Source organism: Nothoprocta perdicaria, unplaced genomic scaffold, assembly GCF_003342845.1.
Source record: "Nothoprocta perdicaria isolate Ctin4 unplaced genomic scaffold, notPer1 scaffold_98, whole genome shotgun sequence".
Classification (NCBI taxonomy): domain Eukaryota; kingdom Metazoa; phylum Chordata; class Aves; order Tinamiformes; family Tinamidae; genus Nothoprocta; species Nothoprocta perdicaria.
In genome coordinates, this window is record NW_020456287.1 from 1,781,504 (window position 1) to 1,807,194 (window position 25,691).

The 25,691-nt window shown below is 46.8% G+C and overlaps 1 protein-coding gene across 2 annotated transcripts; it reads left to right on the top strand.

Moving 5' to 3' along the window:
* Positions 1-5,484: 5,484 nt before the first annotated feature.
* Positions 5,485-24,869, top strand: THSD1 (thrombospondin type 1 domain containing 1). 2 transcript variants are annotated; one of them, XM_026053313.1, is made up of 4 exons: positions 5,485-5,621; positions 10,398-11,363; positions 19,281-19,439; positions 22,609-24,869. In XM_026053313.1, the coding sequence occupies exons 1-4, from the start codon at positions 5,564-5,566 to the stop codon at positions 23,985-23,987; spliced, it is 2,562 nt and encodes an 853-aa protein (XP_025909098.1). In that variant the 5' UTR covers positions 5,485-5,563; the 3' UTR covers positions 23,988-24,869. The 2 variants fall into 2 exon arrangements, with proteins under 2 accessions (XP_025909098.1, XP_025909099.1); XM_026053314.1 differs by lacking the exon at positions 19,281-19,439 and having other exon boundaries at positions 22,609-23,987.
* Positions 24,870-25,691: the final 822 nt, after the last annotated feature.

A 25,691-nucleotide genomic window follows, 5' to 3' on the forward strand; every position in this document is an offset into this window, starting at 1 on the left:
CGCCGCCGCCGCGCGCGCCGAGGTGAGTGCGCCGCCACGCGCGTCCTCCTGCTCGTCCTTCCTTTCCCCCCTGCTCTTGCTTAATTATGTCGATTTTTAAAAATCCCTGCGGTGACGCGCGGCGCTGCTTCCCCCTCGCTCCCCTTTCCCTCTTCCCCCCGAGCTTCGTCCTCGCTGTCACCGGGGGGATAGCGAAAGCAGCGCTTATTTCGGTCACTTTGAGCGGTTTCTGCCCCACGCCGGTGCCCGCGCTGGGGACACGGACTCGGACAGGGGAGGAGAGCAGCTCCCGGTGCCTCCAGGTGCTGGGAGCTCCCGGGAGCCGCTTCCCGGGCGCTCCTGCCGCCTTCACGGGTGACACGTGCGATGCCCTTTGGGATAACGTCCCCGAAAAGGAGAATCCCGGAACAGAGAGAAATACGAGGAAAAAAATATATATCCCCAAGACTCTGGTGCTTAATAAACTTGCTTTCAGCGTGCGTTTTCCAAAGTAAATCTCATCCCTGTATGTGCTAACTTCACCACTCCTTGTGTTTCAAAGGACGTGTGGTGTTGGCCAGTTCATATATATATATATGTATATATGTATGGCCAGTTCATATATATACATATATATATGTACATATATATGTATTTATATCAGATTTACTTCTCAATTATATACTATACATAAACCTGAGATTTCTATTTATCTCCGAATTTTGCGAGATGAGACCCCAACTATTGATGAGAACAGATTTTCCCCCCTCACACCCACACCGCAGGCAGAAAAATCCAGCGCTCTCCGTTTCAGCCTCTTGAATTTAGATGCCTAATTTTAATGAAGTCATTATCTGATAACACCGCACAGCTGTCTGATGTGTAAATAAGGATGAAAGATGCCTTTGAGGATGTCAGCTCGAGCCCCCTGCTGCGGTAGACATCGCATCATCCGCCGCTCTTCCCGGACGCGATTCCGCCCTGGAAGCGGCGCCTTTGTGGCCCTGGCCGCTCCGGCTGCTGGGCACTGATGGGGCTTGGATAAAGCAGCCGCACACCCAAGGTCCCCCCTCTTTAATGCCGGGGCGCAGGATGAGAGGAGAAGTTCTGAAATTCCCAGCAGGTGGGAGCGCTTCAATAGTCGCCTAATCCTGCCGGTGGAAAGGGATTAATCTCCTTCTCCGCGGACGGGTGAAATGCCTTAAATTTGCCGTGGGTGCAGGTTTGTTGGTGCTGCTCGGGCTGCTTGGCCGCTTCTCCTTGGCGAGGGGACGGCCGTGGGGCTGTCGGCCCCGGCGCCTCCAGCCCGTCCCGCTGCCCGTGCCCGGAGCTCGGCACAGTCTGGCTTACAAGCCCAGCTGAGGAATCCTTGCTGAGAGGCTGCTATTAAGGAAATGTTTTTCCACCTGGGATTCCCCCCCCCCCAACACCTTGTCCCTCTCATAGGCAACGTGTTCCTTCCCAGTGCGGAGCTGGCCGGTTCCCGGTGCCATGGAGGCAGCCGGAGCTTGTGTGGCTGCTTGGGAAGGACCCTGGCAGATCCCAGGGATGAGCCCTGCCCTACCTCCTGCACATTCCCCTTCCCGAGCCGCCTTCTCTGCTGCGGGGCCATCCGACACGCACAGCACCAGCCTCTTCCCTGCCCCGAAACAGGGGGAGCGGGTTGGGATGATGGTGGGATCCGTGGAAGTGGCTGCTTGCCTTCTCCTGGACGTGGCGCTTTGGGTTCGGTGTGCTTTATATAAAACCCGGTGCTTTATCTTGGAGCAGTAGGTCTTCCAAACCCTCCTGGATGCTGCCCTGTGCTCTGGGTGTCCCTGCTGGAGCAGGGGGTTGGACTAGATGATCTCTAGAGGTCCCTGCCAACCTCAACCAGTCTGTGATTCTGTGATTAACTCCTCATGGCCTTGCCCTGACTGCAGCCCTGCCCTGGCCCTCATCCTCCTTACGAAGCAGGAAGAGCTGCTGAGTGCAGAAATAGGTTGTTGCTCTGTTGGAAGGTGGTAGCAAATGGCAGGGTGTAGGTCTTGGATGAGGTTGCTGACTTGTGAGCCATCATATCTGATCTTTGGGCTTCCGGTACCGCTGCAGAAAATGCTGGAAGACATAAAATCCAGTAGGCTTCTGGGTGGGGTTTGTTTGGAGGGTTGCTGTTTGTTTATTAAACTGGCGGGGCCTCCAGAACGATCTCAAGACACTTTGTGGAATCAAGGTTGTGGAGAAACAGGGACAGTGTTTGAGCGAGTGGCTCAGAGCATGTGGCTCTGAAAGTCATTGTGCTCCCCTTTGTACGGCTTTATTTACAAAAACAAAAACAAAGAGGAAATTGTAAACTGCATCTTAGGAACTTACCTGGTTCGTGGCAGCGTTGTGTCTGTACGCCTCACAGTTTGCATGGTTTTATCTTCACAATAACCCTATGAAATGGTGAAGCGGTGTCTCCAGTGGGGAACTGCAACACGGAAAAGCTTTGTGGTGGGACCAAGATCAGTCTGGAAAGCTGATGCAGTGACACGAGGTTCTGCTGTGTCCTGGACATTACACGTGAGCCTTGTGGTCCGTGTTGCCAGGCCCCTTGTGGCTCATTCCTCCTCTTCTGCCATTGCCGAGTTCCTTTGCAGAGGAAATCCTCCCTTCCAGGTGGCCCCTTTTAGCCTGTTTTGGAAGAGAAGGCACCTCTTCATGTCCAGCTCCTGCAGCATGTCACGCAGCACAACGGGGTCTTACTCCATGCTAGAGCCCTGAAGTAATAGATTTAAAAGCCAGTTATTCAGAGTCCGACTGCCTCCTCTGTTGGATCATTTTTCATCTTGTCAAGTTAATGAACTTAATGCAAAAGATCTGTGTAGAAACCAGTTAGGATAAACCGTCTGTCTTGAAAAGCAACACTTATCAGAGTAGGAGAATAACGTATATGCAATAATAGAGCAGAAGTGAAAACACAGGGAATTTTTAAGATGAGAAGAATTTCAGGAAGAAATTGGCTTGGGAAGGAAGATCGGTAGGAGAAGGGGGGAATCTGAGCAGGGCCTGCAGGTCAGTGTGATGTATGTACAGAGCTGAGGCAAAGGGAGAGGACAAATGATCTGTGTTACCGAGGCTCCCAAAGGCCCAAAGGTGTTGGGCTCTGTCCACGAGTTTGCTTGGAAAGACTCCCTTTCCTGAAGCGTTTACGCTGTAAATATGGAGTAGGAGGGATGGGAGGGAGAGGAGCGGATTAATGATGCAATTTGCCAGCATTATATATGTGACAATGGCAAAACTGGGAGCAGAAGTCAGGTCTCCTGCGTGCCCTGTCTCGTGCACCATGTTGGCTTTCCATCTGTCAAGCTGACACGCACAAATTAAAATGTGTGGCAACTATCTCCGCAGTATCCTCCCACTCAGCCTTTCCCTTTCTTCCCTAAGATTTGCTCTTCCTTCAGTGTTTTTGTTTCCATTTTACAGCGTGTGACTCATTACACAGAGATTAAGATTATTTGAATTTTACCCATCAGTGTGTGACTGCCTAAAAAAAATATTTGCAGCAAACATTTGAGAAATATATAATAGTCAGGAAAACTAGAAATGGAGAGTATCTGTTAGATCTTTTAGCATGTTTGTGATTGTTTCCCATAAAACATTTTTTTCTTCTTAAAGTTCAGTGTGGTTTTTAAAAATGCCACATAACCTCTGTTATTTTCTTTGAGTGGTTATGCTGTGGCTCCTATCTCTTGCATTTCTTCATACAAAACCTGCTTTTTCTTCATTAGATCACTTTGATTCTTTTGGTTTCGTTTCTTTTTTCCCCAGAAAATGCCCAGTTTAATAATTAATGGTGACTAATGAAATGAATTAGCAGACTGTCAGGGCGCAGAGTCCCTGTTAGGGTGTCTTGTCCCCAGCAGGAGCTGGTACCATATGTTGCAAAGAAGAGTTCGGGATTGCTTGGAATTGGCAATTACGGAGCAACCACCCCGGGGACTGGACGGTTGGTACCTACTGTTTTAACAGCCTACCAGTATCCTGAGGCATAAGGTTCATATGCCTGTAATTCACACCGTTTCAAATGAAAATTATGGGTGTTCTTGTCTCTGTCACTGTCTGATTCCCCTTTTGGAGCCTTGTCAAGCTCATGGGAGAGGTGATTATTATTTCCTGCAAGTTTGTGCAGCCCTTACTGCAATGGTCTTGCCTTGGCAAAGCCACTCGTGCTACTCTTCATCCTTTCTTAGAAACTCTCTCCAGCCTCTTGAATCATGTTCATAAGAGAAGACGGAGAGGAAATTGGCACTGAGAACACAGGAGGGGATGACAAAACAACACAAAAAAGCTTTTTTAAAGATCTGCTATGTTTTAATCCAACAAGTTTAACAGTCTCATTGTTGAAGTAGCTCATTACTTTTATGATTCCTCGAATGTACCTAATCTGTGTCATGACTGGTTCTTATATTTTATGTTTACGTTCTGCAGAGGTCACTTCCAGCTTCAAATATTTTGAGTTTTGCCTGTCCTATGCCTGCTTCAGTGCCAAATTTGTCTCATAAAATTAGACTTCCAGCTCTGTTGAACAAGAACTTGCACATTTGAGCCCAGTAAGGCTGTGATTTTCTGACATTCCTGTACAGTACAAATGAGTGCAATTCTTATGTGTTGAGAATGGTTCCTTTGGGCAAGGTCTTTTCCTTTTAGATTCTCCCTTCTATTTTTGAGTTGCTTTTACTGTTTTCATTGTGCTTCCAGCCTCTTATGATTGTTTTGAGACTCATAAAGGGCTTGTTTAAAGTACATTGAAATAAAACTGTGATTCTTTTAATCTGCACCATTTAGAGGAAAAAGAATTCCAAGGGAAATGCAGTATAAGAAAAACTTTCCAAAAGGATGTGGAGAATATAAACTTAAAAATATATGCAGGAAATGTTAAGTTAGCTCCTTCTCCATTTAATCAGCCTGTGTGACATAAAGGACAACTATAGATAAAGTTAGATCATTAAGTATGTTGCTAGGCCTGAATAACAACACGGTTTGAGAACTGAAACGACGTATGTTTTTGAAGCGGGTCTCTCTCGTGCTTGAAATCAGTTGACAGTAAGTGCTGTGAATTGTGTAGCAGCAGTAAACCTCCAATATCTACATGTGCTGAAGTCAGAGCGCTTGTGGTAGACTTACTTTTAACCAATACACACTTTTCACATTTTTTATAAAATACTTGGGGATTTTTTTGCTGTGATGCATCTTGATTTTCGCATAAGATTTGCACAGCAGCAGTTACTGCAGTGGGAAGGTAAATCATTGTGACCTATCTTTATCATTCTGGCCCAGGAGCTGGTATTTTAAGAGTAGAACTTGGTTGTACAGTGAATTGTAGTTGCACTTAATCAGATCTATTCAGACAATGCTAATAATTGAGGTAAATAGGAGAAAAAAAGTGTTAATTAACACAGTGATTTTACTCGTCAGGGAGATGTCTTCCTTTGTGTATTTTATGAAGCAAAGTCAATTTGGTTTTATCTCTTTATCTTTCAGGTGTTCTTGAGAAGTGCCTGCCCTTTGAAGCTCAGGAAGGACATGAGGAGTAAAAGGCCCTGGGATCTCAGTGGTCAGAATGAAACAGATGTTGAAAGATTTTTCAAATCTATTGTTAGTAGTGCTCTGTGACTATGGTGAGTATTAGATCTATAAAGGGAATGCTGAGAGATACTTATCACAGGGTATTTTTGGATGGTGCTGTTACCAGATGATCTATAGAAACAGGACTGCCAAAGAGGACATTTCTGATATGCACAGAATTGAGTCTAGATCTTATACAAAAGGTAGGTGGAAAATAAGACTCACATAAACGGCACCTTTGGATCAGAGTGGCAGAAACCTCTCCTGCTGTTAATGTCCCCAAGGAAATAAACATGATAAATGTGGGACTGGCTGTGTTAGAAGTGGTAACTGGAGCTCTGCTCTCTTGTACGCCTTTTATTTTATAACATCCATTAAATGCCATGTAACGTGCACCGTGGGTGAGATTCTGGGGAGCACTGGAGCCTGTCGATGTGAGGATGCTCATATACAGCAGGGTAGACATGAGTTATCACCTCCCTGCCCTGCAAGTGGGGGCACTTTAGTGGTTACACACAGCCTCTCATTTTAGGATCCTACTTAAGAGATCACTTAAGTCAGCAGATAGAGGTGAGAGGGGGAAGTTTCATCTCATTCGAGTGTATATGTCTTTTCTGTGGAGGGCTGCAGCTGAGCTCAGTCTTGTTGGATCCCTGTATCACAGAGAGGAATGGGTGCTTTTGGTGTGTGACTCACCTGGCACATTTCAGGTGTCCACACTAAGGTGGGAGCATTGTGCTATACAAGTGCCCATTTCTCAACATTAACTATACAAGAAGCCTACAATGACTAGCTGATAAACAAAAAAATCTAATTTTTAGGTAATTATGAATGTTAAATATGCTCTGCTCTTCATGGCCCTGTGCTTGCTCAGTCTCTGCACAAGGGATCACTAAGAGTAAAGAACAGAACCGCTCAGTTTCTGCACTAGAACAAGGGATCACTAGAAGGGGTAAGGAACAGAGCTGAAATCTTTTAGATTAAGTCCAGAGGAAGTGGAGACACTTGTCTGACTTATTGCCATTTGTTATTTTAGTAAAACAAAGTTAACCAGCCAGGTTAGGACTGCTGCACATAGTGGGGTGCACACAGTGAAGTTGCATCCTGAGTTCATAGGACGGGTGAATGATTCCAGTGTCCTCAAGTTCTTGGTGAGCTACTCCTGCAGACATGCATGGCTAGTTGTGTCAGAAGTGAAAGACTTTGTTCTGAATAAGATGCTAGAATGAAGCTAGATCTCCATTGAAAACTGTAGGTACATCATATTTTGCAGTATTGCTGACCAAAGAGCAGTCTGTAATTCAGAGTATAACTTCCAAACTATATTACCCATCTATTTCTCTGTTTTATGTCAAGACTGCACTATAAATGTACCAGTGCACCCTGGAAAATTACTGTAAAGTTTAAAAAAGAAAAAAAAAAACAAAACTATTCTTATTTCTCATCAGTGTTTCTGGCATGTCTGTTCTTTGATGCTCTGAGCTACTGGTGGCTCACAAGCCAACATCACAATTTAAGTTAGCTTAAACACAACTTATCAATAAACAGATGTTAAAATAACACACTCAATTAATTCCCCTCACTCCTCAGTGAAATCCAGTTTTTCCTTTTGATCTCTCTAAGAGCGAGGTCTTTGCAGAGACTCTGCTGGCAGCTTCTTGGTGCCCCAGCCAAGACTCCATTCAGGGGAAGACCATTGTAATGACAGCAAAAATACACAAATGCATTGAAAGCTGCCCCTGATCAGCTGCACAAACAACTGGGACTGAGTTCTGGCTTGCGTTGTGGTCATGTCAGCCCAGCAGGCTGAACGACTCCGGGAGGAACAGAGAGCAGAACCTGGCTTCTTTTGAGTAGTGGCTTTCAGAGCATTGCAGAGCACCATAGGAGCCTCGTGTGAGTGCAAAGTTCTTGTGTTATTAGACAAAGATGGGAGAAGGGCTGCTGTGAAGTGGGGCTGTGTGAAGCAGAGCACTGCTGTGCTCTGAGAACATCCTCTGGTAGCTCTCAGGGTTCTCCTTTCCCAAGTGATTTGCAGTAGAGTTGACGAGAGCTGCGTGGCAGAGAAAAACTGTGAGAGTAAGTACAGCATTAGTATTCTGTAATGCTTCAGGTGTGGGCATCAGGGCTTTTGGTTACTATTATTTGAGTGGTTTTGAAAAAAAAAAAAAAAAGAAAAAGAAATTAAACCTTGATGTTGAAGTTGCCCATGCCAGGCTTTTGGCATTTTTTCCTTTCCCTTTCCCTTTTCCCTTTTCCCTTTTCCCTTTTCCCTTTTCCCTTTTCCCTTTTCCCTTTCCCCTTTCCCCTTTCCCCTTTTTCCTTTTTCCTTTTTCCTTTTTCCTTTTTCTTCCCCTTCCCCTTCCCCTTCCTCTTTTTCTCCCCTATTATTATTTCAGGTAAGCTGGATCTGGCCAGTTCCTCTGTAGAAATTTACAGCACTTTGTCTGTATTTAAAGAAATAACAACAACAAAAGCAAAAGAAAATGTGCAACTGGGGAACTCAGTCATGCTTACAGAAACCTATATATTTGTGAGGGAGTTTATCCAACTGGTCTGGCAGTTGCCTTTTGCTGTCCTTATAAAGATTTGCCCGAACTTGTTCCAGTTCCAAGACCAGGTAGCTGTGTCTGTGACTAAGTTCTCCGAAGGGCTGAGCGTGCCCCGGCTCCCGTGGATCCTCTTGCCAACCCTCTGCAGTCCTGTGTGTGCTCCAGCCCAGCAAAGCACAGTTCCCTCATCATAATATCAGGCACTAACACTGTTTGCTCTGTACTTTTTGTTTTCCTCACTGGAATGGTAGAAGTGTGCAGGAACTTGATGGAATTAAAAGCAGCATTTCACAGTATTTCACAGATATTCAGGGTTTCTTTCTTGCTGTGTGTGTGTCCAGGTTGAGATCAGGTTTCTGAGAAGCCATGTGCTCACTGCAGCTGGAATCAATAGGATCCAGCTTGGGATGTCCACAAGATTGTTGCATTTGAAAAACAGGCTTTAGGTGTCTTAAACAGGACATCCAGAATTAGTGGAGACTTGACAGTGTTCACACTTATGTCTGTGCTTTAGTTCCTAACGCAATAAGCAAGAATAGCATCATCCCCTCATCTTTCAGGATCTTTGCAAGGATAAACTTGTTGTTAGTATTTCTCATGCACTAGTCATGTAGTATGATAAGAGCTTAATAGAAAACCCCATAGGATTTTTTTTTGTGGTCAAAATGGATCTTGGATGGTGTGCAGTCAATAGAACATGGGACCACCCATCAAAAAAGGAGAATCAAAGAGCGCACTGATAGCAAGCACCATCCATCTGCCAAAGGAAGTAGAATCATTTGGAATAAATAGTACTAAGCCATGCAAATTAAAGACTGAGTTCTAATGCAAGTATATGAGGTATATGCTTTAGGTGTCCTTGCTTGAGGAAGGAGGTTGGACTAAATGATCTCTAGAGGTCCCTTCCAACTTCAACCAATCTGTGATTCTCTGTGTGATTCCTACCTGGAAGGCTGTTCATCATCCAGGCATGTGGATGTGGTTAGAGCGCGTTACCTTAGGCACTTGTAGTTGATGAGGAGCAATAGGCTCTTCCAGTATGCACTGCTCCTCACACTGGTGTAACTGCCCACAGCTGGGGAGATGAATTGCTTCCTGAAAATGCTCCTTACTGGCAAGGAATGAATCCAAGGTGACTAGGAGCTTACAGTGATAGGTGTCTAATATCATGTGTGATAAGTCCTACTACTCCTGACTGCCCAGTGCTTGTCTTGGCAATCTAAAGTCTGTGTAGCAGATTTAACAAGTCTAAGTACTAGAGTACTATTAGTTGATGCTGCTTATGAAAAGATGACTTCAACTGAGGTTTTACACTTCTGTAGCATTTTTCATTGAAGACTCAGAAGCCTCTACCCAGATAATTAATCAAGTAAAGATGTCTCATATCTTTTCATATTTGGACATCTCATATCTGGAATAGATGAATGTTATTCCCATTTTTTTTTCTGATAAACTTTCTATATCTGAAATCCTTAAGTTCCAAGTTATGCAGGAAAACCAGCCGAGCTAAGAACCGAAATGTGATCTTCCCAATCCAGTGCTTTAGATACCATCTATCCCCACTAGTTACAGCATGTCTCAGGGTAATTTGGCAACTTGCACAAACACGGACATGCCAGAAATGAATTTTAAAAGACTGTCCCATTTATAATGAAATGATGTCATTTAGACATGTTGCACCACATCTAAGACAAGAAAAGTGCTGCAGTCACCATCACTGTTATTTTCGGCTCTTTCACTCAAGTGTCTCTGTGATGCAAATGAGCAAAATGAAAGATTCATAAGACAGAGCAAGAGAAGAGGCTTCAAAAAATATCATGCAGGCTTCCTTTTTATTTAATTTGAGGGACATTTTTCATGTTTCTGCATTAAGAAGCTACAATCCTTTTTGTTGAATTACAGCTACAGCTCAAGTAAGTGGAACAACGGCTGGCCACTGGTAAGTGGACTTTAAGAATCTGTTGAGTGAAAGATGTTGAGAATTCTCCTGGCTTATTCACAGAAATTAATTTTTATGTGGATTTTTTTTCCCCTCCTGTACATGTTATTACCACAGTGGACTTCCAGCCGTGCTAAACAGGATCCTTTCGAAAGCAAGACATGGTAAACTTTAATTGGTATAGCTAAGGCCTGTCTAGGTGAACTAACTCATATTAAAAAGTTTGAGAACCATTTCTTAAATATGCAATTTATAAAACTTTATTTTCTTCCATAAATTCCATAAACAACCAGTTGTCTCTCTGTTTTTCAGTACTGTTGTGAACTGTTTTCTTTCAGTTCTCGGTGAAGTGGAATACCTCCTCTTGGAGCGTCCAGATCATGTAGCCTTCAGCAATGACACGGTCTCTGTGGAGTATCGGTACTATGATGGTGGTAATGTGACAGCAGAGAATATATCCATCCTATTGCTCGATGCCAGTAGCAACCAGATCATTGCAAGAAAAGAACTTCCAGCAAATCAGTCACATGGGATGGTAGAGTTTGAGTGTTTCTACTTCAAGAGCGCTGGGGACTTTTGGTTCAGAATGGTCTCTCCAAATGATAATAGTGGTGACGTACCCTGGAATGAAAGAAGAATGTCCACCCTCCATGTGCAGTGGCCTGTATTTCACATTGATTTGAATAAGACCTCAGAGGTGCTTGGAAGCTCCCTTCAGGTTGGACTTTTCACAAATGAACAGTTGTGTGCCCTGAATGAAATGGTAGTTTCACTGGATGTGATTTTCAGCAGCACTCTTTATGAACTAGGAAAATTAAGCTCTGATGAGACACTGGGCATTAGAACTAGAAAAGGAATTTTGCTGTCTAGATCCCAGTGGGTAGAGTTTGATTGTCCACCTGTTGGTCAAGAAATGTATATCACTGTGTTGCTGAGATCACTAGAAACACATTCAGTCATTGCCTCCATGGGACCCATAGACCTCCTGCACAAATTTGGATACAAACTTGTGGTGGCACCAGAAGCAACATGCAAAACTTTGGTTCAGGTCTTTGTGGTCTCCCCACCATGCACTTCTACCAGTGGAAAGATTGCTGTCTATAAAGAGGCTCTCAAGCATCCTAGCCAAAGAACAACTTGGCTGTATGAAAACACTATTCACCCAGGAGACAACAGGACAGAATTTAACTGCACTTTGTTTGATGTGGGGAAGAACAAATACTGCTTTGACCTCTTTAGTTTCTCAAACCGAAGCCATTTCTCAACCAGAGTTAAGGAGTGTATGATGATCCAAAGGAATATGGGTTTGTACTGATGTTTGTCTTCTTCTAGTAGAAATCAGCACCCTTCTGAACCAATATGGGTAAAGATAAATGAATTTGATTATGATGTCTTCTAATCAGTAGCTGTTTTTGGGGGTCTCCTGTACCAGACAAAAAAACAGCAATGCCTTGATGGCAATAAAATGGAGTAGACCGTTAAGTAGAGGGATACATAAGGTAGTGAACTATGATAGTTTAAAATTACACTGAGTTAACACAAAGTACCAGCCAGAACTGTTTGGGGCATTTTGAATTTTTAATATATATATATATATAATTATATTTATATATACACACACATATATATATATTCCCAGTCAAGCTGAAACTTTACCCCCCTAGTGCCATGAGAAACTACTACAGTAGATCTGGCCTTTTGGAAACACTAGGGTAGGATTAATTTTATCTACATTTCAGCATCCAAAAGCCATGTTTTTAACCTCTAGTAGTTATTTTTTTAGTCATAAGAAAAAGGCATCTCAGAGGGATAATTCATCCCACCCTAAGATAGGTGTATTCACCAGGTGAGCTGAATCCTCATCTAGGTGTCTTTTCCCTCGTTGTTTATTGTAGGACTTCAGATGTCTACCTGTTAGAGCTATATTTTTTATTAGATTAATGAGGTTTTGGACATAGTGAAAAGCCAGTCTCTTGTCACTTAGCTTATTTTTTTTACTGTCATCAGCGTTTCAGACCGTGTCTCTACTACTGTTAAAAACAGGCCACAGTTCATTTTCTGACCCGTGAGGCCAACTGCCAGGTCATGAGTTTCTTACTTAGTGGAGCATGTTCAGCAGAGGCTACAACATGATTAAGGGACTAGAGCATCTTCTTTATGAGGAAAGGTCAAGAGAAATGAGACTGTTCTGCCTGGAGAAGACTGAGGGGGGATCTTAGCAATGTCTATAGATACCTGAAGGGGAGTATAAAGAGGAAGGGGCCAGACTCTCCAGTGGGAAGATGAGAGACAGTGGACCTAAATGGAAACACAGGAAGCTCTATCTGAGCATAAGGGAAAACTTCTTTAAAGTGAAGATGACAGAGAAACAGGTTGCCCGGAGAGGTTGTGGTGTCTCCATCCATAGACATGTTCAAAAGCCATCTGAATACAGTCCTGGGCAACACACTTTAGGTGGCCCTGATTAAGCAGAGGGTTGGACATTGGACTAGATGTTCTTCAGAAGTCCCTTCAAACCTCATCCGTTCCGTGATTCTGTGTGATTCATGTGTCTTGCCAACCACAGACAGCCTGTGGCCCATATGGTCCTTTGGGACCAGGCGTGCTCTGGGAGAGGGTGGTTTGGCAGAGTCCCTGTGTCCAGGGGTCTGAATGATCACAGTTAAGCAGCAGGAGTGATCACAAGACAGAGCCTGAGCCCGTTGCTTGGCCCTGTATAAGGAGTATATACCTTCTATTTATATCTTTACATCTTGTAGTGCGGCCTCAGAGTCTCTGGGATGGCATTTCAAGGAGGAGCAGAAGCCGCTGGCCACAGCAGCACAGAGGAGGAGGCGGGATCCATCCCTGCTCCTCTCCCCGGGGCTGTGCTAGGCCGGGAGGCGTGGAGGGCCCGGCAGGGCGCGTGAGGGCCTGGGAGCAGTGACCGTGTGCCGCCACACTCCCGAATGGAAAGCCCAACACTCCCGAGCTCTGTGCCAGGATCGTACTCATCCTAACGTGTTAGACTTCCCCACACGACACCAAAAAGGGGTCCTTGCACTTTCTGGGTAGGTCTCTAGGGGGGCAGTCAGGAGACCAGGAGTATCGGATATGCTCCATCGGGCACAATCAAGACACGGCCTACATTAATTACATTTCTAGTGCCCTCTGGTTTTGCTTTGTACTGCTGCAGGAATCTTGAAACTGTTACATCTTTAATTGACATTCTAGACTAAAAATGACCTCTATTTTTGCCACATGCCAAACTCAGTATCTAGTTCATTTATTTAGCTTAACTTTCTGTCTGTATTCTCTACTGGCACCCTCTCTCTTTCTTTGGCACAAGCAAGCCCATTTAAAAAATGAAAACATATTATTTTCTTAATCAAGATAATTTTTCCTGAAGCAGAGAGGAAGAGAAAATTCAAATCCTGTCTTTGTGCCTGGGTGGCAGATATATGTTACCTCGATACAATCTCACTAATTATCCTGACAGATGAATGCCTAGGATATGACATAGGTATGTTTCTGTACCCAGAACTTGGCTGTTTTAATTGATAAGATCCACCTTGAGCAATGACTCCCTGCAGTTTGCTTTGTTCCATTGGCTTCCGTGGTAGCACCAAATTTACAACTGCAGCTGAAAGAAAGCTCAGGCTACATGGGTGAAGAATGGCTTGAAGTCAATAGCTGACAAGCTGGAAGTGTCAAGTCTACAAAGCCGATGAAAGCAAAACCACACAGCAGAACTGTAAATAAAATGTCAGCCTGAAATTAATTAGGCTGCGGCGCGCTTGGCTGTGTGCGCCAGCCTTCAAAGGCCCGCGGCAGCGTTTGGAAGGAGGACGCGCTGGGAGAGGTGCCTGGTGCTCCCTTTGGGGCTGTGCTCACAGACCCATGGCTGTTCGTGTAGCACGTGCTGCTGCTGCGCGAAAGCATCTCCCCCTAAATCAGGGATTTGCTGCCTTGGTCGTCCTGGAGCCGCTCAGATTGAGGGCAGGAGAGGGGTGGGTGTCATGTAGTGTGGGCCCCGTGCAGCGGGGACCCACACTGTGCACCCGCTCATCAGCTCAGCCCCACACATAGTCGCTGCCTTCAGCTGCAGCTCATCGTCCAGGCAGATACCCGTCTCTCCCTGAAGACCCCGTGAAATTGAGAGCCTTCTGGTAGTTTCGCTCCACATCCTCTGATAAAGAAAAGGAAATTTTGCACTATTTATAACAACAACAACAAACCATCTAGTTTCATTCTTTAGTGACTGACTCTTACCCTACTGGTCTCTGCTAGATGAGAGGGCTTTTCATACCCCTTGTCTTGCCCATGTGAAGGCACATGTTTGTCCAAACTGTACCAGTCCTACCAGATGATCCTGGTGCTTTTAATAAACCAAAAAGGCTTAGTCTTTAACTGGGAAGCATTTTTTTTAGCATCCAGTTAGCTTTCTGGCTCTCTTCTGCTCCCTTTCCCCTTTCAGCAATCCTGTGTTGACAGCCTGGACACCTGCCTTGGCTGCAGTGCTCTGATGTCCCTCTCAGCAGCGCTGTCTGAGCCGCAGCACCCTCCTTACGGCCCCGCTGCTCGTATTTGCACAGGTTGCTTTAGTTCATTTCACAAGAGCTTTTTTTACCCTGTGAACTCCTCTGGAGCTGCTTTTACATCTGACCTTTGAGTGCTCAGTCTACCAGTCTGCAGGTATAATTTCTATTCCCCCTCTTTAATTTTGCATTTGATGGTTTAAAGTCTACTTTGCTTTGTCTCCATTTGCCAAGTAATTGCTCCATGCAATGACACTGTCTCCTTACCTCACCACAGTAGTGGCATATTTTCACCCTTACAATCTTGTATTTACTTTCTTGTCACTGTGGGAAACATTATATAGCATTAAGCCTAGCACTGATCCTCCTGGAATCTCTCCAAATGCATTCCCACTCGGTGATGATTTTCTCTTGACAATTACAGTCCAAATCTGCAACTCAGCCAGTTCTTACTCCATTTAGCATATGCTTTATTATTCCGATACGATGATGCTGCCTTGTAAAAGATTAACATCCCTAAATCATTAAGATTATCTTCATCTGAACTGCAGATAAAGTTTGTGTTACAACAGCCATTTTTCAACACTGATATTTATGACCCTTTATCAATCCTACTTTTTATTCTTTATTCCTGACAGGTTTAGTACAGCCTGTGGAAAAAGAGTCCCCTTTTTGTGCCTTGACTAGGAAGCAGAAGGCTCCTGATAACCCTGAACAAGGTAGAACACCAGCTCTTCCAGCAGGGGCTATCAGCTTCAAAACAAGTGGTGTAAAAAAGCCTCTGCTTTTTAAGACTGTGAATATATCTGTTAAATGTGGGGAATATATCTATTAAATGTGAGCCAACCCTTGTGCAGCTTTCTGCAGACTCCAGCTGGAGAACCCGTGAAAAAATAACAGAGATGTGAGTCACTTCATTGATCTCAGTGGGGTGTTAGCAGTTTCATGCAGATGATTTAGAGAGAATCATACAGCTATTTTTTTTCTCTCTGTTTGGATTATTTGAATGTCTGAGATAAAAAAAAAACTCAGTTAGATCATTTTATCCAGGACTGCTGGAAGCTCTGTCTTTGGAAGCTCTGTGCTTCCTTCAGTTGAGATTTGAATGTCCCCACCAGTGGGACTTCTGCTTTCCTTAGGAGGATGCTCCACCTCTAGCCAGTGTCCTGTGGGAAACAGTTGGGATAAATCCAGTGAAATTAATTGGTAGGAGTATGACATATAAATGAGCATTTTTTTTTCTGTTATTTCTAGAGTTAATTAGCTTTCTTTTATAGTTCTTAGTTCTGGTCTAGAGACTAATTTTGACCTTACTGTAACTTCCAGTGAAGTCTCTTGCACTGGCTTACAGCAGGACTCAGTCACCTCCTCTCTATGACTTTTCTAGGTGTCAAAAAGGAGCCATAGGGCAGAGCAACAGGACAAAAGGAAGGGAGAGGAGGAAGAAAGTAGGAAAAAGCCCTTCTGAGGAAAGTAGTAGTCAGCAGGGGAAGGACTAAGTAGAGCATGCAGAGCAAAGGCAGGAATCTAAACTCCCATCAAATTTTTGCTCCCATCAAATTCTTGCTCCCTGAATAACGTCATATGAATTAGACCTGCTTATTATCTGTAGGAAAATCTGGAGACCAGTTAGTCCTAGTGCCTGAATCCATATCTGCTTGCATTTCTTTGAAAAACAGGCTGATGCGAAGAGGCTGCATCTACAGCCCTCTCTTGTAGCCCAGTTCTGCTTCACTTAGAGCACTGAGTTCCTAATCTCTACATCTTCAGCATTTTAAAGGTATATCTGGTGTTATGGACTCACTGGGACTTGTTTCAGCTTCTAAAAGGATTTGTAGACTGTGCCCCTGCATGTCTTAAAGGTGCCCATTTGTGGAGAAAAGGCTGTGAGTTGCCCGGGCAGAGCCCGGGTTTTCTTCTTTGGAAGGGATCCTAGTCCTTTCACTCTCCAAAGCAATAACCTGTTGGTGCATGTCACCCCTTCAGTGCTCCCAGGCTTCATTTCTGTGGAAATAGGAGAAAACAGGATGAGCAAGAGGGATGTATTCCCAGGTCCCCCCTGTGCCAATGGGACGCAGGTGCGGCCAGTCCCAGCGCCTAGGACACGATCCCAAGTGCCACAAGTAGCTGGCAGCCCTCCAGGCTGCATTAGGAGTAGCCTGAAATTCCTTAGTGCTCCTGTCCCCGACGCGTGGGTCTTGTGGAAATGCTCAGGGCTGTCGCAGGGAGGTTGAGCACCCCTTGCTGCTGTGCCAGAGGTGGCTCCACATGCTCCAGTTCTCACCAGGCCAGCAAGGGGAACGCAGGGAGGAGCCCGCAGAGTGACAATTAACACAGTTAATTGCCTTTATCCTTCACATGGGCAGAACTGTTGGCCGTTTCACGCTAACTCCTCAGATAGGTGTCTTCGTGTTGGTAATAGATTCCTTAATTGTACATGAACACTTTCACACTTAATAGAGCTAGTTTGTGGTATGTGCCTTCTGTTTTCTCCCCTGGCACTTTGGATCTGTTCGTCTTAAATGGAGGTTAATTATTTTGTTTCCTTGGGGGAGAATAAACTGGGTTTTATTTTCTTCTACGCTTTGGTAATTGCAAGAGGTTGCAGAACAAGCTGCAGGAGCTTAAATCTCCATCTTTCTCAGGAGCTGGAGAATTTCCTTCTCCCCTCACATTTAAGTCTCTCAGTCTTAGCCCCAAAGCTACAGATGCCAAGTGTTTTTGGTAAGGAACTGCCCTCAGGTGAAGCCGAGGTCGGTGAGAAGCGCCTAAGAGCTATGGTAGGTCTGACGTCAGGATTAGAAAATTACTCATCCTAAATGTTGGTTTACGTTGGAGCCCACAGGCAGGAACGCTGAGAACCCTCCGCTCTCAGCAAAGTGGGCAGCACCGGAGGCGCTCGGCACCTTGCTGCATCTGGCCCTATGGCTGACTCTAATTAACCAGAGCTAAAACCCATGGGGAATGTAGGGATGCATGAATGAACTAGCGCACGCACTGGAAGTTAGGACAGGGACTAAATGACCCAGCTGCTCACAGTGAATTAATCTACATGGAGCCCTGTGCTTCCCCGTCTCCCACTGCCAGGGGACTCTGTGCTGGTGGTGGATGACACTGCTGGACTCTTCCATGATGCTGAGAGCAAAAAGAGTGTCTTGATACTCCCAAATATTGTGATGCCATGGAGTATTTTAGAAAGGGGATCAGCGGGCCCTTGAAGGGCTGCTCTTCTGGTTGCTTCTCTTGCTGCCCTCACTGATAACTGCTCAGTGGCTGAAGTGACCTGGCAGTGGCCAGGAACCACGTCCATGTCCATCCACGTGGGTAACTTCACACGCAGGGGCAGCCCCACTGGTCCTGTGGCACTGTGTTCATATAGGAACATTCTGCTTACTGGCAAGCCAGCAAAAATTTGTAGGATAGGGCCCAAGGCAGTTAAAATTTCGTATTTATTAAAACACAGCTGCATTTGTTTTTGATAGAGACCTTAAAAATGATGAGCAACACAGCAACCGATACAGAATGAAATCATAAAGCCATTGCCAGGCATGAAACACTCCCTCATGCTTTAGCACTGTAAATTGCTCCCTGAGCAGGCACTCTGTGCTGTGCTGGCAGCAAAACGAGCAAGTAATAAAGTCAAATATCGTGACCTGCGTTGGCAGGAGCAGCATCATAAACTGTTAAAAAAGAGCAGGCTTTAACAAACCTAATTTACTTTGTATGATTTATCTGATTTTCTGTTTTATCTGCAAGCGGTTAAATGGAATAATTGGGCATAGACCTGGGTTTTATTTCTGATACTTTTCAAAGCCAGACCATTGAAGTCAACTGACCCATAGGAGAGTTCCCAGGATATCTGTTCCGCATGGCTCTGTCTCTCTAAAAATTGTCCCTAGACTTTGTTTTGGAATTTAAAGTAATAGTCCTGCTTCAGTGTTGCAGCTTTCAACTCTTGCCAGAAACAGTCCCTTTTTGTCTGTGGCTTCTCACTGCTGTGAAGTTTGAGTGTTGAACACTGGAGGAGGATGTTATCTAAGCGAAAAATGGATCTCATTACTTTAAAGAATGATAATATTTGAATGAACATTAAAACCTGAGCCTGCCTCCTTTTTAAATAAATAAATAAACCCTCAAAATTTCATCTTGAGTTAATTGCCTAACCATAAACCATAAAACAAGAGGGACCTGTAAGCTGTCAAATAAATGGTTCAATAACACATTCATGTGCTAAGAAGATAATAAGAGGAAAAACAATATTGCCTTTTCATTAGGCCTTGTAGGCTTATCCTCCTTTCATGCCCATATAAATCAGGAATAACTCCACTTAAGTCAACGAGGTTATCCCGGTGTAAAACCAGTATTTGTCAGGTAGGAATTGGAGCCTATGAATATATAAATTACTGAGCTGTTGAGCAGATCTGTGGGTTAATTTCCATTTGCTCGAGGCGGATCCTGCCAGGCTTGGTTAGCGGAGCAGTGCCGCGTGGCTGGCGCCGGAGCGAGGAGAGGAAGAACCGGGAGAGCTTTGCCCCCAACTCCGATGGGTACCGGAGCATGTCCCTGCACGTTGCTTGTTGTTTGATATTGCAGTTTGTCTGGCTATTTCTTGCTGTTTTTCTTAAATAAGTGACCACCGTTGAGTGCTTTTCTCTCCGGAGGCAGCAAAGCGGGCGGTGTTGCTCATTGCTTGTGTGTGTGCAGAGCCGTGGAGCCCGTGGCAGCCGTGGAGCGCGTGCAGCGTGACCTGCGGCGACGGCGTCCGCGAGCGCTTCCGAGAGTGCCCCGCGTCGCCGGCGGGCGGAGCGCGCTGCGCCGGGCCGCCGACGGAGACGTCCCCGTGCTCGCTCGAGCGCTGCTCCCGTACGTAGCTCCGCTTCCCCTTTGCGGCGGTCGCGGTCCTTCCAGGGGAGAGGGACGTGGAGCTTCTAGAGAGAGTCCAGCGGAGAGCAACCAGGATGATTAAGGGACTGGAGCATCTCTCGTGTGAGGAGAGACTGAGTTGGGCCTGTTTAGCCTGGAGAAGAGCAAGTTGAGAGGGGATCTGATCAGTATGTACAAATATCTAAGGGGAGAATGTAGGGAGGAAGGCGCCAAACTCTTCTTGGTGGTGGCCAGTGACAGGACAAGGAGTAATGGGTGTAAGTTGCAACACAGGCAGTTCCATCTCCATTTGAGGAGGAACTTCTTCCCTGTGAGGGTGCCAGAGCCCTGGAACAGGCTGCCCAGGGAGGCTGTGGAGTCTCCTGCTCTGGAGATCTCCCAAACCCGCCTGGATGCCGCCCTGTGCCCCGTGCTCTGGGTGTCCCTGCTGGAGCAGGGAGTTGGACTAGATGATCTCTAGACGTCCCTTCCAACCTCAGCCACTCTGTGATTCTGTGAAAGCAAAAGGCAAGTTATTAGAGTCGCTGTGTAGAGGTGAATCGTCCGATCTCCTCAGTCATGCTGATTTTATGGGGGGGATCACATTGCTGTGGTTGATGGGGTAGGGCTGGAGCCTTCATGGTTTATGGGAGAGCTAAAGATGGGGCTTGAAGGTTTAATGAGAGACTTTCCGCATTATCTAGGTGCCATGGAAATGGTTTCAGTGGTGCTGGGAATCTACGGCACCTGTGTGGTACCCTGTTGTACTGCCAGGTTAGCCTGCTTGGCCATGCTTCCTAGTTCCCCATGTGCTTCCTAACTGACGTTCAGGTTGTCTCTGCTTTGATGGGGCTGATCAGCGCTGAGCTCCCCGCGCTGGCGAGACTCTCTGCTCAGGTCCTGCCTGGTGGGAAGTGCCGCGGGACTCCGTTACGCCTGGGAAGTGCGATAGTGACCCACCTGAAAATAAGAATATTTGAGGGATTTGGGGAAATGGCTTATTGCATGGCCATGACAGTGCTTGTGCCTTTGGAAAGGAAGGACAACAGAGCAGGGGAATGTGTAGCTGAAGCAGGAACAGAGCAGGGCTGCCCTTCACAGAATCACAGAATGGCTGCACAAGGAAGGGACCTCTAGAGATCATCCAGTCCAACCCCCTGCTCCAGCAGGGACACCCAGAGCACGGGGCACAGGGCGGCAGCCAGGCGGGTTTGGAAGATCTCCAGAGCAGGAGACTCCACAGCCTCCCTGGGCAGCCTGTTCCAAATGCCTCTTCTGATGGAGGTGTTGGCTTAAACCAGCTTCAAGACGTAAGAGTATGGGCAGGCCAGGAGGCACAGCAAGAAGTGGGCAGGTATTGAACCAAGGCCAAGGGTAAGCACTGAAAACGACACTCCATGGAGCCAGGCTTAGCCTTTGGTCAGTGTTCAGTCAAGACTTGGAATATTTTGTTTGTTGTGAGAAGTTCTGATGTTTTAATGACTAGGAAGTGCTGGCCATGTAGGTTTGGTTATTTCTTAAAACCGCAAGAGGAGAGGAGCGAGGAGCAGTTCACACGTGTGGGGGCCCCGTTTGAAGCTCGTGACCTGCAGCCTGCCCTCTCTGCCAGTCTCTGTCAGGCTGAGGAGGGTCTGTGTGCTGACAGCAGAGAAAGTCAGTGGTGTGGTTGTTTTTCTAAAGCCAATATCCAGCTGTGCCTTTCTGTGCTGTCTAGTTACCTGCTGTAGGGATATATCCATAAACACACAACTGTATGATTTGCCTTGGCTCCTTTTTGGCCAGTTTTGCCATACTTCCCTGGAGCTCTGAGAGCAATCGCAGTGCCAAGGGCTGCTGTGCCCTGAGGCCTGCTTTGGGAAGCACGAGGCCAGCTCTCCGTGTGCGAGATGCATGGTCTGTGTTTGCACCTTGCACCCACACAAGTGACCAGCATCCCCAGCGCCTCCTGGAAGCGTCACTGCTGCTGTGTAGGGGGACAGCAGATTTAAGATATAGGTGCTTCCCAGAGCTGTGGTGCTTCCTGGGAACAGCAGCAGGATTGTGCAGGTTCACGTGCTCTGCAGTCTGCCTGGGCAGCCTGTGTGACAGCACTGACTGCATCTGGACAGTCCTCAAACTCCATCAAGGACTTTGGGTAAAAAATAATTAAAAAAGAGGGTTTATGTGCCAAGCTGGGATGTACAGAGCCCGTGTTTGCACCCATTGCTGTAGCATCAGCTGGGGAAATTGCCTCGCTTCCCTCCTGCTCACGGTTTCTGACCCTCCTGCTGCCTGGCCAGGCTGCCTCCGCTATGTGTTACACACGTGCCATTGCTTCAGTGTTAGCTTGGCCGAGCAGGGAGCTCACGCTGATCCCAAGGGCTCGTGTGCCGGGTGATCTCGGGCTGGGAGTGCCTTCCTTCCCCTCTCCCAGCAGACTGTCCCAAACAGCCCGTTTTTGGCCCAGTTACGTGTGCAGTTCCTGCTGCAGAAGATGGGCAAATGGCTGAGTAACTGAAACCAGTGCACAGCCATGGGGCAGATGGGGTGAGGAGAGAAGCAAAACTAAGTCCTGTTTTGAGCCATGCTGCATCCTAGCTGGTTATCTTGTGCTCCTGATCGTGCAACACAATGTGCCCTACAGATGGGAAAGGGACTCTTTAGGAAATAAAGACCTGTGGGCAAGCAGGACCAAGGGGAGGACGAGCAGTGAAAGAGCTGCTGTGCTCCAGTTGTGCAGAACTGGGCCAGTGCTGGCCCTGGTTTCTCCCCTGGGATCAGCGTGTCCATTCCCCACTCAGGCCAGCCCAATGCCCTGAGCACTTCCCAAAATCCAGAGCTCACTCTGGATGTGACTCTCACAGTGTCTTAAGCCATTATAAAATACTTAAAGAGTAACTTTAAGTATTTTTTAATTTAGGGGTGCCTTATGGAGCAGGCAGAACAACCAAAAGTAATAATTAGATTTAAAAGGTCTATGGGACCCTTGATTTAAAGCAGATAGATCTGCTTCTGCCAATCCAAAGTGATGAGTCTTTCTGTGACAGATGTAATCCCAGTGAGAAAATCTTCATGGCAGACAACTCTATTAATTAGTTAGTTTTCTTAGTAATAAAGTGGCTTTCAGAAGACACTGAAGAGCTGATGAGGGGGCGATTTTAATGCCAAACATGTCTGCTCTTTGTTACAGCTATCAAGGCTCCCACCCCACCTTCTGTCGAGCCAGGAGAGGACCAGAAAGCCAACAATATAGTCACCATCACGGGTATCTCCCTGTGCTTGTTCATCATCTTTGCCACGGTTCTCATCACGCTGTGGAGGAAGCTCTGCAGAGCTCCCAAGTGCAGCGCGGCCGCGCGCCGAAGCTCCGTCCATTCCCCCGGCGGCCGGAAGAACTCGGACGAGGAGAACATCTGCCAAGGCAACCAGCAGCGGGACAGCTTCACCGAAGGGGCCGATGCCCCTGTGAGCATCCCTCTGACCTACAGGCGAAGCCTCCAGCTTGCCCAGGAAGACGATGCCTCCGGAAGTGAGAATTTTCAGGTGAATGCCCAAAAAATTATCCCTCCCATTTTCAGCTATCGCCTCGCACAGCAGCAGCTGAAAGAGATGAAGAAGAAAGGCCTGACGGAGACCACCAAGGTGTACCACGTCTCCCAGAATCCCCTCACAGACACGGTCCTTGGTGCCACCACGATGCTTCCCTTGAGCACAGAAAACCAAGAGGAGGCAGCAGCAAACAAATTCAGGATCAAATCTCCATTTCTGGACCCAGCAGCCGGTCAGCCCAAATTCCCAGGGGAAAGCTCTAACCCAAGGCTGGATTTTCCATTCTCACAGGCCAATCCTGCCATGAGCCCTACCCAGACCTTGATAAGAAGAGCTCATTTCAAGCACCAGGATAACAGAGGGGAGTCATCAGAGAGGGGCTGTCACAGAAACCCACATTTTAGAAGAACGGCCAGTTTCCACGAGACTAAAAAGGCCAGGCCTTTCAGGGAGAGAAGCATGTCCACCCTCACGCCTCGACAGACTCCTCTCTATAGCTCCCGGACCAGAACGTGGGACCAGGCTTTGGAAGACAGGATGAGGCCCAAGCTGAGAAACGCGAATCCAGCTGGTGAAAAGCCGGATCAGTCCCATTGCCCCGCGCTGCCGTGCGAGCCGCAGGGCCACGGCACCAGGTGCCATCAGAAGACGTGTCCCTCGGGGAAGAGGCTGGATGTGGCCGCCGAGCGCCAGCCTGGCGGTCAGGAGAGAGCAGCAGATAAAGCCGAGCCCAGCCGAAATAAGAGGGGCCCTTCCCCTAACCCCCGAGGCGCGTGGCGCAGGGAGCCGGTGCCTCCAACTTCCAGGGACACCCACCAGAGAGGCCGAGCCGCCAGCCCCGTGCTGCTCCGAAAGGACAAGTGCCAGAGCTTCCCGCTGGACTCTGACTTTGCCTTTTATGATAACACTACTTTCGGCCTAAGCGAGGCAGAGCAGCGAATGATCGACCTCCCCGGGTATTTTGGCTCCAATGAGGAGGATGAAGCGAGTACTCTGAGTGTTGAGAAGCTGGTGATCTGAGCGCCCCGGCGTAGCCCTGCGGGAGCGCGCAAGAGCGTTCGCCAGATCTCATGGCTGCTGCTGGAAGGAGCAGAGGGATCACGTTCCCTCCATTGGGAAGAGGAGGGAGTTCCCAAAGTCTGTGTGCGGACACGTTCCTTTCTAATTACTGTCAAGTGCTTCCATGTAATTATGTTGTGTATGTGTGTGTGTGAAGTACATGCATAATACCCTGGGAAAGCACGTGGTGATGAAGGCTTCACACAGGAATGATCTAGTAGGCTTTGTGTTACATTCCATTCGTCATCCACCGTGGATCCTATCGACCTCCCCTCGTTCACTTGTGGACCTTGTGCTGGTGGATTATGATGTCCAGACACATCCGCTCTCCAGGATCCTCGAGCAACGTTGCTAGCTAGAGAATTATCTCCCATTTAGAAAGCACAAAGTTGTAGGCAGTTTTCATCGTTTCTTTTGTAGAGATTCTGGAGTGTCGCTGATGGGTTGTAATTGCTCAAGTAAGTCCTGTGGGGCTGTGTCTTCCAGCTGCTTGGATGAAGTTGCAGACATTTGATCCTCAATGCCTGGTATGCATTGAGGGGGTATTTCTCATCATTCAGGGGCTTTGATATTCTATTTCTGCCAATATTTATATAAAGAAAACACAATCATGTACAAATATCTGCAGGAAATTAATAGAAAAAGGTATGTTCCTGGGAGGGCCAAAGAGAATTGATTAAGAGATTTTAACCTTTACAGAAATATTATCGGAGCATTTAAGCCCCTGTGAAAGAGACCTGTTTAATCTCCCATCCTTTCTGTAATCATCTTTACCTTTGTTAAACGTTTCCTTTTTGTGCGTGTAAAAAAGTTGACAGTGATACTACTGTAGCGAGCTCAAAATAAATTATGAACAAACCCAGTGAACAACACATTTATTTGATGGATATCTGTTTTGCAAATAAAGAGGAGGAGCACTTAACAACATCTCATGATCCCTGGAGAACCTTATGGTGAATTACAAAAGTGACGATTTTTTTTATGCTTTAAAATCAGAGATTCAGAGATGAAAAACTGGCAATTAGGCACTGCTGGCAAATATTCAGATCTGGATTAAAAAGCCCGGTAGACAGCAGAGACAGAGCTCCGGCAGGCAGAGTGACTCAGACACTTATCTTCCATTTGTTAGAATATCCATCTCTTCAGAGGGTTTGCAAGGAACGCTCGCGGGAAGAGGAGGAGAAGATGTTGGCACCTGAGGACTGCGTGAGAGAAGGGATGTGCAAGCCCAGAGCTGCTAGCTGTAGAGCAGCACTGCTGTGAAGGGCTGAGCCCCACATGCCGGTCAGCCCATGTGGGGTGCGAAGGCAAGAGCAGCACGTGCCTGGTGCCCTTGCTCAGAACTGGCCTCCAGAATGGAAAGATCCATTTGCAAACTTAAACATTTTCCCCAAACCAGCAGTTTTGAAAGAGCAGTACCTGTTGTGCTTCAGTTGGTTTGATGGCACCCCTGTAGGTGTCCACAGCTCGTGTGCACGGGGGGTAGGGCCTTCTGCAGCAGCCTCGGAGGAGCCAGGGCCTCCGTGCTTGGCGCCGTGGTCCCGGTGCTCCTGCTGCATTGCAATCCCAGCTGCTGGAGTGTGCGGGGTCCAACCTCCGTGTGGGTCCCTGCTTCCTCGGAGCCATCCCAGCACGCAGGGGCACAGCGCGGCCCGGCACAGCCTA

Coding starts and splice junctions, on each gene's coding strand:
- THSD1 (XM_026053313.1), top strand. CDS start 5,564: ATGAAACAGATGTTGAAAGATTTTTCAAATCTATTGTTAGTAGTGCTC. Junction 5,622..10,397: donor AGTAGTGCTCTGTGACTATG/GTGAGTATTAGA, acceptor GTTTTCTTTCAG/TTCTCGGTGAAGTGGAATAC. Junction 11,364..19,280: donor GATGATCCAAAGGAATATGG/GTTTGTACTGAT, acceptor GTGTGTGTGCAG/AGCCGTGGAGCCCGTGGCAG.